This window comes from Hypanus sabinus, chromosome 4, assembly GCF_030144855.1.
Source record: "Hypanus sabinus isolate sHypSab1 chromosome 4, sHypSab1.hap1, whole genome shotgun sequence".
NCBI classification, from domain to species: domain Eukaryota; kingdom Metazoa; phylum Chordata; class Chondrichthyes; order Myliobatiformes; family Dasyatidae; genus Hypanus; species Hypanus sabinus.
In genome coordinates, this window is record NC_082709.1 from 2408371 (window position 1) to 2420620 (window position 12250).

The 12250-nt window shown below is 41.1% G+C and overlaps 1 protein-coding gene across 13 annotated transcripts in view; it reads left to right on the forward strand.

Annotated features, from left to right (window-relative positions):
* The window catches only part of nckap5l (NCK-associated protein 5-like), a 954759-nt gene that overhangs the window by 388176 nt on the left and 554333 nt on the right, over positions 1 to 12250 (forward strand). For 10 of the 13 annotated variants that reach the window (XR_009511536.1, XR_009511537.1, XR_009511538.1 and 7 more), the window contains exon 1: positions 2547 to 2690. Coding sequence is in view for 10 of the 13 variants with exons in the window: in XM_059966282.1 (XP_059822265.1) it covers positions 2562 to 2690 (129 nt within the window). In the remaining 3 variants the exon portion in view is untranslated. Of the gene's footprint in view, positions 1 to 2270; positions 2335 to 2546; positions 2691 to 12250 lie in introns of those variants that run through there. The other 3 variants (XM_059966283.1, XM_059966285.1, XM_059966284.1) reach the window with 1 other exon arrangement.

Genomic DNA, 12250 nt, shown 5'->3' on the forward strand with positions numbered 1-12250 from the left:
TTCCTTTGACAGATGATTAAATGTTGCTAGCATTAGGGAATTGGTGAATGTTCAGCATTTGGATTTTCAGAAGGCATTTGACAATGTGCTGCACATGAGGCTGCTTAATGAGATAAGAACCTATGGTGTTCAAGCTCAAGTTTATTATCATCTGACTGTACATATATACAAACAAATAAAACAAATTTATTCCGGGCCACGGTACACCCACAAATCGTATATCACAAACAGCATGAAACAAAATATGGTGGGTACCCATTAATTGGAAAACATCATGATCAATACATTTTCGCCCAATTAGCTGAAGTTTCATGGAAATAATTAAAAAGTATTTAAAACAAAAGCCAAACAAACAAGAAACAAATTGAGTTTAAATGAAATACAGAACAAATTATAGCACTGCCAATACTACTATAGTACTCTAAAATTGTATTGGTTCTGAACTGCTCATAATGGAGGAATTTAACCAGTGTACACTGCTGTTCTTTTGACTGTAAATGAACAAAATCAGCACAGACACCTCGTACAGATGATGACTGCCTTCATACAATGCTTTCAACAATTGCTTCTTCCACATCTTCACTTTGATTATAACATTCAAGATGATTGTCAATATCTTCAATTTTTCTTCATCGTTTCTAACTTGAAGTAATGAAATAATTTCATTTTCACTCCTGGCTGTTTCTGGCATCTCCAAGCCTGAATGCTTGAAACAGTGGAGACCAAAACAGTTCAGAATTATCTTACTGCTTATTTCACATCAAGTATCAGCGACAAAAGTCATTTCTTTTTTGAATACAAACACATACAACTGATGCTATTTAAAAACTGTTCATTCTAACAATGGTGTCACGTCTAATGGCCGTACAAGTCCTCATTAATGCTTCAAGCCCTTTGATATATCACTTTCAGTAAATGTCACTAAAAAGGGGAAAAGAGATCCCAGTAATCCTTTCAGCTGTTTTGCTATCTTCTGTCAGGTCTTTTCAGTAAAGGTACGAGCATAGACAGCAGGACAGTGACCTAATTTAAAATTCTCCCTCAAACCTCTTTTTAGAAACGGAAAACCTACAACACAATACATGCCCTTCAGCCTACAAAGTTGTGCTGAACATATCCCTAGTTTAAAGATTACAAGGCTTACCCATAAAGCAAACAGACAACAATTTACCCCTGACATCTCCTCTGTACCTACTCCCCAGCACCTTAAACCTGTGTCCTCTTGTTGCGACCATTTCAGCCCTGGGAAAAAGCCTTTGACTATTCACACGATCAATGCCTCTCATCATCTTATACACCTCTGTCAGGTCACCTCTCATCCTCCTTCGCTCCAAGGAGAACAGGGCGAGTTCACTCAACCTGTTCTCATAAGGCATGCTCCTCCAATTCAGGCAACATCATTGTAAATCTCCTCTGCACCCTTTCTATGGCTTCCACATCCTTCCTGTAGTGAGGTGACCAGAACTGAGCACAGTACTCCAAGTGGGGTCTGACCAGGGTCCTATATAGGTGCAACATTACCTCTCGGCTCCTAAATTCAATTCCACAATTAATGAAAGCCAATACACCGTACGCCACTATAACCACAGAGTCAACTTGCGCAGCTGCTTTGAGTGTCCTATGGACTCGGACCCCAAGGTCCCTCTGATCCTCCACACTGCCAAGAGTCTTAACATTAATACTATATTCTGCCATCATATTTGGCCTACCAAAATGAACCATCTTATCTGGATTGAACTCCATCTGCCTCTTCTCAGCCCAGTTTTGCATCCTATCAATGTCCCGTTGTAACCTTTGACAGCTCTCCACACTATCGACAACAACTCCAACCTTTGTATTATCAGCAAACATACTAACCCATCCCTCCACTTCCTCATCCAGGTCATTTATAAAAATCACAAATAGAAGGGGTCCCAGAACAGATCTCTGAGGCACACCGCTGGTCACTGATCTCCATGCAGAATATGACCCGTCTACAACCACTCTTTGCTTTCTGTGGGCAAGCCAGTTCTGGATCCACAAAGCAATGTCCCCTTGGATCCTATGCCTTTTTTTGTCTAATACCTCTGAATTTGGCTTAGTGTTAGATTACTTTGACAATACTTGTACAAAGCTCCTCCTAGGTGTGTTTTTCTCCCCTCTGTCTTACAAGCTTGTGAAAATACTAATTGTTGCAAACAAGTACGGTATGTTGTAATGGATTTGGAGAGAACACACCCAACACCATAGAAATATGACCATTTATTGACATACTTCTGTTTAATTTGCAGAGAGAAGCTGGCTGTGGCCCAGTTACAACAGGAAGCTGCAAGCAGTGAAAGTGAAAGAACAATGGTACAGTATATGTGTGTCTTATTTTACCCTGACCACTCTGTTTATTTACTGAGATGGTTAATTTGAAAAGTAGCACTTTCAAACAAAAGTGAAGTATAAATAGTATGTAACAATGTGTGCTATCTTAAGCCAGTTGTATTTTTACTCTGAAATTATTTAAACGATCATTGCTTTTACTGAGATGCAGCTTGGATAGGTTAAAATTAAATCATAAATGAGTTGGTTTAATGCGACTAATAACAGAGTGCAGGGCAGGTTTTAGCCATGCTAACTCCCGGCACAGTGTGAAAGCAGGAAACAAACAAGGCAAGGTCAAAGACCACAGGGCATGTAGATTTGTTAATGGAACAGGATTGGTAAGTACTGTTGCAGCCTTTGAGAATCATAACTTATTGTGATTTATTCGAGTATTTGTTATAAATATAAATCTGTTCTCAGTAGCACTTAGTGAAATGTTTATTGATATTAGTCCTATGCATCCCCTAAATCTCAGGGAGCAGTGGAATGCAATTTGTGATATACAGTGCATGGTATTCCACAACAGAATTGAGCAGCGTTTTGTGTGGTGTTGTGCCAGAAGCGGAGAGTACAGTAACACTGATTTCTGTATATAATCTGTACGAGATCTTCCTGAGCAGAGTGCTGTTTGCAAAGGAATCCAGGAAATGAAGTCTTTTTAAAAGCTGATAGAGACGAACTGATCAATTATTATCTCCTTTGTTATGTTAGACAGGTTCAAATAAATCTATTAAACAATTATTTCTTTTTTTTTTAATTGCTTAGTACAATTGCTTCAGTTTTTGGACAATCACTCTGGGTTTTTACAGCACTGAAGTCTTCAGGTGGAATATCTGAACTCAGACAGAAGCCATTGAATTTTAAATAGTGCATAAGGATCCAAAAATATTGTGTAAAGCTTGGAGAATATTTCAGTCTCTAAAATAAGACCGGGTGGGTTGCAGTGGTTTAAATTTGAGATGCAATGTAAAGCACATAAAACAAGAAACAGGTTATAATCATGAAAATTATCCACATTTTGGGAAATCCAAAGCAACACACACAAGATGCTGGAGGAACGCAGCAGGTGAGGCAGCGTCTTTGGAAATGAATAAACAGTCAACGTTTCGGTCTGAGGCCCTTCAGGACTGGGAAGGAAGGAGGAAGATGCCAGACCTAAAGGTGGGGGAAGGGAAGTTGGACAGCTTGAAGGTGATAGGTGAAGCTAGAAAGGTAAAGGTCTGGAGAGGAAGGAATCTGACAGGAGAGGAGGGTGAACCATAAGAGAAAGCGGAGGAGAGGGAACCCAGGGAGAGATGATAGGCAGGTGAAAAGAGGTAAGGGGCCAGTGGGGAATAGAAGAAGACAAGAAGGGAAGGGATTTTTTTTACCAGAAGGAGAAATATTCATGTCATCAAGTTGGAGTCTACCCAGATGGAATATAAAGTGTTGCTGCTGCCTCTCCCTGAGGATGGCCTCATTGTAGCCGAAGAGGAGACCTTGGACCAACATGGTGAAATGGGAATTTAAATTTTTCGCACTGGGAATTGTGTTCAACTCTGGTCACCTCATTATAGGAAGGATGTGGAAGCTACGGAGAGAGTGCAGAGGAGATTTACCAGGATGTTGCCTGGTTTGGAGAAAAAGTCATATGAAGCAAGGTTAGCAGAGCTGGCTTTTCTCTATGGAGAGTAGAAGAATGAGAGGGGACTTGATAGAGGTCTACAAGATTATGAGAGGCATAGATAGAGTGGATAGTCAGTACCTGTTTCCCAGGGGACCAATAACAAACACCAGAGGGCATATGTACAAAATCAAGGGAGGGAAGTTTAGGGGAGACATCAGGGGTAAGTTTTTTACACAGAGGGTTATAAGTGCCTGGAATGACTTGCCAGGGATGGTTGTGGAGGCTAAAACATTAGAGGTATTTAAGAGCCTCTTGGACAGGAACATGGATGAAAGAAAAATGGAGGGTTATGGGGTAGTGTGGGTTTAGTACTTTTTTTTAAGGATTATATGGGTCGGCACAACATGGAGGGCTGAAGGGCCTGTACTGTGCTGTAGTGTTCTATGGAAAGTTCTGATTTTGGTGGATAGACCAGAGGTGTTCGATGGAACAGTCTTCAACTTACAGTGGGTCTCACCAATGTAGATGAGGCTGTATCGGAAGCAATTGACACAATAGGTGACCCCAGCAGATTCACAGGTGAAGAGTATATAATTATAGCTCAAGTCTACTTCATGTTTAAACAGGATCAAGGCTTGAAAACACTCTGCTGGAGTAACTCAATGGGTCAAGTTGCATCTGTGAGAGAAAAGGAATAGTTGGTGTCTCAGGCTCAAATCTCTGTATCAGTCCTTGGGTTCATCAGACTGATTTCTTTTGATGGATGGTCAGTGATGAGGCTACAGAAAAGACTGGCCCAAGATTTGATCCTTAAGAATGTATTTTGATTTCCATTTTAACAGAAACCTTGATGCCCCATTTGGCCAAATGAACCTTGATATCAAGGGCAGACACCTCACCTCACTTCACTTCTGGAATTCGGGTCTTTGGTCCCTGTTTGGAACAAGGCTGTAGTTTTATCTGTAGCTCTGTGACCATACTGGGCACTGGTGATTCAGTTGAGTTGAACTGAATTGACTTATTATTTACATCCTTCACATACATGAGTAAAAATGGTACATTATGTCTCCGTCTAAATGTGCAATTTAGTCATGTGTAATAAATAGTATGTACAATAGGACAGTCAATATAATATAGAAATACAGTTGTGTCAGCATAAATTAATCAGTCTGATGGCCCGGTGGAAGAAGCTGTCCTGGAGCCTGTTGGTCCTGGCTTTTATGCTGCAGTAGTGTTTCCTGGATGGTAGCAGCTGGAACAATTTATGTTTAGGGACACTCAGTCCCCAATGATCCTTCAGGCCCTTTTTACACATCTGTCTTTGTTAATGTCCTGAATCATGAGAAGTTCACATCCACAGATGCGCTGGGCTGTCCGCATCACTTTCTGCAGAGCCCTGCAATTGAGGGAAGTACGGTTCCCATACCAGACAGTGGTGCAGCCAGTCAGGATGCTCATAATTGTGCTCCTGTAGAAAATCCTTAGGGTTTGGGTACCCCTACCAAACTTCAACCTTCAGAGGTGAAAGAAGCACTGTTATGCTTTTCTCACCACATAGCTAGTATGTACAGACCACGTGAGATCCTTGGTGTGTGTATGCCAAGAAACTTAAAGCCGTTCACCTCTCAATTCCAGATCTATTGATGTCTATAGGGGTTAGCCTGTCTCCATTCCTCCTGCAATCCACAACCAGCTCCTTTCTTTTTGCAACATTGAGGGGTAAGTTGCTTTCTTGATATCACTGTGTCAGGGTGATGACTTCTCTGGAGGCTGCCTCATTATTATTTGAGATTAGGCCAATCTGTGTATGGGAGTGTTAATTATTACCTGATTGCTCTGGCTTTGCATGTGTCTGAGAAATGACCGACTTGGCAGGTTGAATTTGTCCTGCTTCCGTTGTGAAGAACATGTGTACAAGGGTACTTAAATTTTCAGATGTATCCCGGTGTTATAACCATGCTTGAACAATTTAGCCAGATGTCTGTTAGTTCTGGTGAACAGGCCATAGCTATTTAGCAGGCTTGCTCACTGCGGCGTCTGACTGGCAAATGAAAGTTGATCTTGACAAGCAATTAAAGTTCATTGTGTCATCATTGCCGAGGCCTGACATGGTCACTCTGTCAGAAACCTTGAAGTAGGAGGTCGTAGTAGAGCTGACAGTTCTTTGGGTAGAATGGATCGAGCTTAAAAAGGCTAAATGCCAGGAGCTGGTAGAGCTGTACTAGAGGCTGGTGGAGGGCATGATGTGAGTCTATAGAGGAGGGTTGTAGAGATTTTGCAGAACCTAATTCCTCCTGGGCATTACAGGGGCTGCAAAGAAAAGAGCCATCAGGACCATCACAGAGGCTTGTAAGTGAGGCTCCAGGTGGCTATGGATTAAGAGGTGTGACCCATGGACCAGTGCTGCTGGGACACAAGGCAGGGCCTGGTCAATCCCAGCTGGCTTGCCTGGGTAAAGGTGTCTGACCGGCAGCACCCAGTTACCCCAGATTTCATCACTGGGGTGTCCCAGTATCTCAGCATCAACAGCTTGCATGTTGTCTGCTCTCATAACCTTTACAGTAACAGTGCTGTCAGCCAAATGTTGCTATCACATGGAAGGAATCAAATAGGTTGAAGAATAGACTCTGAAGATGGGAATCACAGCAACAAGTCAAGATTGGTAATTTATTTGGCATTTCACATGCTGGATCCGACTGTCACTGAGGATAGGAAAGTTCGTGGCTCCTCTTTCTTCCACTAGCCGATCATTTATCCATTGCTATCCATGCCTAGGCGTGGTTGGAATGCAGAGTGTAACTCCATTGCATGTTGGCTTTATGTTTGGCATTTACATGACCCTGTTATGGAGGTTCTTCTCACCTATTCCTCAATATTTTTATTATGCTTCACGAAGGTGGAGGTGAGCTGTCTTTTTGAAGAACAGCCATTCTTTTATTTATTGCGATACAGAACTACATTCTCTCTGGCACTACATTCCTCCTTAGAACACCTGGAGAATAAAGACGCATAGGTAAGGCTCCTTTTCATCGACTACAGCTCTGCCTTTAATACCATCATTCCAAATAAACTGATTCCTAAGCTCCGGAACCTGGGTCTTAGCACTCAGATCTGCAGCTGGATCTTCAACTTCCTCACAGACAGGACCCAGGCTGTAAAGATAGGGGACAAGCTCTCCTCTACAATCACTCTGAGCACCAGTGCCCCACAAGGCTGTGTACTCAGCCCCCTGCTGTACTCACTGTACACCCATGATTGTGTAGCCAAGTTTCCATTAAACTCAATATATAAGTTTGCTGATAACACCACAATTGTAGGCCGCATCTTGGGTAATGATGAGTCTGAGTGCAGAGAGGAAATTAAGAACTTGGTGGCATGGTGCGAAGACATTAACCTATCCCTCAACGTCAGCAAGATGAAGGAATTGGTTGTTGACTTCAGAAAGAGTGGCACACTTTTTGTCCCACTTCCCTCCGGGAGAAGGTTCAGGAGCTTGAAGATTCATATGGCCAGATTTGGGAACAGCTTCTTTCCAACTGTGATAAGACTGCTGAACGGATCCTGACCCGGATCTGGGCCGTACCTTCCAAATATCCGGACCTGACTTGCACTACCTTACTTTCCCTTTTCTATTTTCTAATTATGATTTATAATTTAAATTTTTATTATATTTTCTTCGATTTATACTTCAAGGAGTGCGAAGCGCAGAAACAAATATCACTGTGATGATTGTACGCTCTAGTATCAATGGTTTGGTGACAATAAAGTATTTGTTTTGTATTTGTATTATTCAGAATCTGCCCTTCCAGCCCTTCAAGCTGTGCTGCCCAGCAATCCCCAAATTTAACCCGAGCCTAATCGCGGGACAGTTTACAATGACCAATTAATCTACCAACCAGTATGTCTTTGGTCTGTAGGAGGAAACCAGATCACCCGGAGGAAACCCATGCGGTCAAAGGGAGAACATGCAAACTCCTTACAGATAGTGGCAGGAATTGAATCTGGGTTGCTGGTACTGTAAAGTGTTGTACTACACCACCATATCTTCTTGTGAAGGTACTCCCAGACTGATGCTGAGAAGGGAGTTCCAGGATTTAGACCATGTACTCTGCAAGAATGGAGAGAAACTATGGGCAAGTGGGGTTTACAAGTGCATGTTGTCCTTGATGTTGATTGTAGAGATGCTGATGGAGAAGCAAAACTGAATAACTGAAGTGTGTTTTGTGGTATTTGTGTTTCAGTGCACCAGAAATAGTAAACGTGACAGGCACATGAGGCAGTAGATGTTGGAATCTGGAGGAACTCAGTGGGTCAAGCAGCATTTCATGGGTGAATATTAGTCTGGGGGCTACTTTGGAGTAAGGCTGCTTGATTGGAATTCAGAGGGATTTATTCCGATGCGTTAGGTTCATTTTTGTAGCTGTGTGGAACATTAGTGGATAATAGAAAATATTTTGGAAGCAGTTCTAATTTTTGTTATGGTTATTGAAAGGGAAAGTCTCAATGAGATTGCTTCATATGAAAAATGATGATATCAGAGGAAATTGCCTGTTAATATCAGCTATATTTAATCAAACTAATAACATTTCATAAAAGGACAAAAATGAGGTACTTTCATCCACTACTGGAAGTGGATTGTTCTGTACTATGTCTACCATCTCTCTGTAATTCTGTCTAGTAAAATATTCCTACATATAGAAGAGACATACCTAGTGTTGGCTCCATGGCTGCTAAGTAATAATTTCAGTGCACTGGACTGATGAATTTTTCACTGAACTGATGTATACTTACCAGTTTGTATTGTGGATTGAAAGGCAATGACCAGCTACATTGCCTTTATTTTGAACAACCACTTGTCTCTGCACATCTGCACTGAACTGCAAAGAGATACTTTGAAAATACTGTTGTCCATCTAAACCTTTAACCTCCTATTCAAGTTTTTCTGAACCTGAACCAAAACTTGTCAAAAGCTGTCTTGGCTTAAATTCTCACCATTATGCTCTGTACATTGCAGCTCTCTTAAGATTAGAGTCCCTGCCACAAACTACTCGTTTCCTTGCGAATCCAGAAACTCCTGTACAGTGCAGAAGTGATTATTTTGGTCACAGTCCAAGCACATTGGATGACTTGAGTCTGAGTCCTTGATCACAATGAAAGGACCTTTTCATTACTTGAATTATAAGGAAAGATTGAATATGTTAGGACTTAATTCCTTGGAACATTGAAAACTGAGGGGAGATTTGATAGAAGTATACAAAATTATGAGGGGTATGAATAGGATAAACAACAGGCTTTTTTCACTGAATTTGGGTGGAACTACAACCAGAGGTCATGGGTTAAGGGTGAAAGGTGAAAAGTTAAGGGGAACAGAGCTTTGACTAGCACCAATCTGGACATCAGAAGTTTTGAGAGGAGGGACTTCAAAAAGGTTCACTGCCCGAGGATAAAAGGCAGAAGTGGGTCAGGGCAGCATAATAGAGCTTTGTCCAGCAACCAATCAGTGTTTGGGATTGATTAGTAAGAGCAAATTGAAGGAAGGCAGGGGCAAGTGCATGGCCATTGTCAGCGTGGTGATCGTAAAGCTTTAGTTCTTCGAGACTTCAGCAAAGAGAGGCTTTTCTCAGAGAAAGGAAAGAAAAGCTTAAGTTTTCTCCTTTTCTTTATCTGCTCAACTAGGACAGTAAGAATGACAGGTAGGATAGTGAAATGTTCCTCTTGCGGGATGTGGGAAGGCAGGGAGACCTCTAGTGTCTCTGACAATTAGAACTGCAAGAAGTACATCCAGCTAAAGCTTCTAACAAGCTGTGTTAAAGAGTTGCAGCTGGAACTGGAGCGCCACACTATCCACAATACACCCAATCTTTGTGTCATTAGGATGCTGTTTATTGCCTATGGCTCAGTATTCCATACTATCATCCCCTCAAAACTAATCAACAAGACCTCCTTGTACAATTTGATCCTTCCTCACTTCCAGACCCCAGTCAGTTTGGACTGGCAACATTATCTTCCATGATCTCCATCAGCACGAGCACCACAAGGCTGAGTGCTAGGCCCCTCCTCTACTTGCTTTACACATGACTGTAAGGCATGGTTGCAGTGCTGTATTTAAGTCCGCTGACAGCACCAGTGTTGTTGGTTGAATCAAAAGTGACGATAAATCAGCATGTAGAACTGAGATTGAAAATCTGGATGAGTGTTGCCAGAGCAACAGCCTTCCATTCAGTCTCAGCAAAAGGAAGGAGTTTCTTAGGAGGAAACTAGAGATCAATAAGCCTTCGTCGTTTGGGGATCAGAAGTGGAGAGAGTCAGCAACTTCAAACTCCTTGGTGTTTTCATTTCAGTTTCTGTTCTGGGCCCAGCATGTTAAATGCAACTATAAAGAAAGCAGAACAGCACATCTAATTCCTTAGAAGTTTGGCATGACATCTAAAACTTTGACAAACTTCTATAGATGTGTGTTGGAGAGTATACAGTACTGATTGGTTTTATCACAGCCTGGAATGGAAACACCAATGCCTTTGAATAGAAAATTCTTAAAATTAGTGGATATGGCCTAGTACGTCACTGATAAAGCTCTCCCCACCACTGAGCATATCTGCATGGAGTGTTTTTGCAGGAAAGCAGCGCCCATTGCCCTTCTTGCTGCTGGCATCAAGAAACAGATGCAGAAGGCCCGGGACTCTCACCACCAGGTTCAGGAACAATTATTACCCTTCAACCATCAGGCTCTTGAACCAGTGGGAATATCTTCAGTTAATGTCACTTGCCTCATCATTGAACTGTCCCAGAACCTATAGATTCAATTTCACGGACAATTCATTATTTATTTTTTTCCTTTCTATTTGCACAGTTTGCTGTATTTTACACATTGAGTGTTTGTTTTTCCTCTTGGGTGTGGTCTTTCATTGATTCTATTATGGTTCTCAGATTTACTGAGTATACCTGGAAGAAATGAATCTCGGGGTTGATAATAAATTTCCTTTGAATTTTGAATACTTTTATAAGACCACCAAGAGATAAACTCCTAGGTGGAGACGAGTCCATGGCCAGATCAGCCATGACCTATTGAATGATGGAGCAGGCTCAACAAGCCAGATGGCCGACTCTTGCTCCGATTTCTTATGCTCTTACATTATGTTCTTATAATTCAGGCCCTCTAGTCCTGGCAACCTCCCTTCAAATCTTTTTTACACTTTCTTTCCATTTTAACCTGATCTTTCCTATAACAGGCTGATCAAGCTGTACATAGTACTCCTAGTGTAGGCTTACTAATGACTTGTACAACTGCACTGTAATCTCCCAGTGGCTATACTTAATGCTGTGACTGTTGAAGGCCAGTGTTGCATATGTTTTTTCACTACCCCTTGATGCTGCTTCTAATAGATTATGATCTTGTTCTCATTGGTCCTTCAGTTGCATTTCACTACCACTTATAATACAAATCCTATGCTGGTTGTCTCTCCAAAATACATCACCTCACATTTATCTGTATTGAACTCCAGTGTACTCCTTAGCCCATTTCCTTAACGGATCAAAATCCATGTCTCTCGCAAATTTTCTGATCAAGCTGTGTGCATTCACATCCAACTTCAAAGTAAATTTATGATCTAAGTACATTACATATGTGGCACCACATGCAACCCTCAGATTCATTTTCTTGTGGGCATACTCAATAAATCCATAATAGGTTAATAACTGTAATAGAATCAATGGAAAACTACTCCAATCTGGCATTCAGTGTGCAAAAGATAACTAACTGCAGATACAAAAATAAAGAAATAGTAATAAATATTGAACATGAGATGAGGATTTCAAGTACATGAAGTACCAAACACTGATTGGCAAGTTGCACATTTAAAGTAGTATTCAGGGTCAAATGTCAAATCAATCATGACTGCTTAAACAGGAGTCTTGGGAGATCAACAACTAACAAAAGTGCATAAATATGATCAGTATGTGACAATTTTCTTGTTTATACATAAATTATAGCAGGAAACCAATCAGCTAGTATTATGCCTGAAGAAGGCAATTCTTTCCAAAATCTACAGCTGAAACAATCAGCTATTGTTTAACAGCTGGTGCCTTCTGGTTATTAGAAAACTTTTACTCTAATGGATAGTTTAGAACAGCTATTTTGAAACCAGTGAACAAATATTCAGCAGAGTTAATTTCTGAAGGAAGATGTCAACATTAATTGAACATAAACTATGATCAAAGAAAGGTTCTGTATAATAAACAATGCTGAACATCAATTGGATTGAGATCTTCTTAGCACTGAATTGGAAGAGCTCC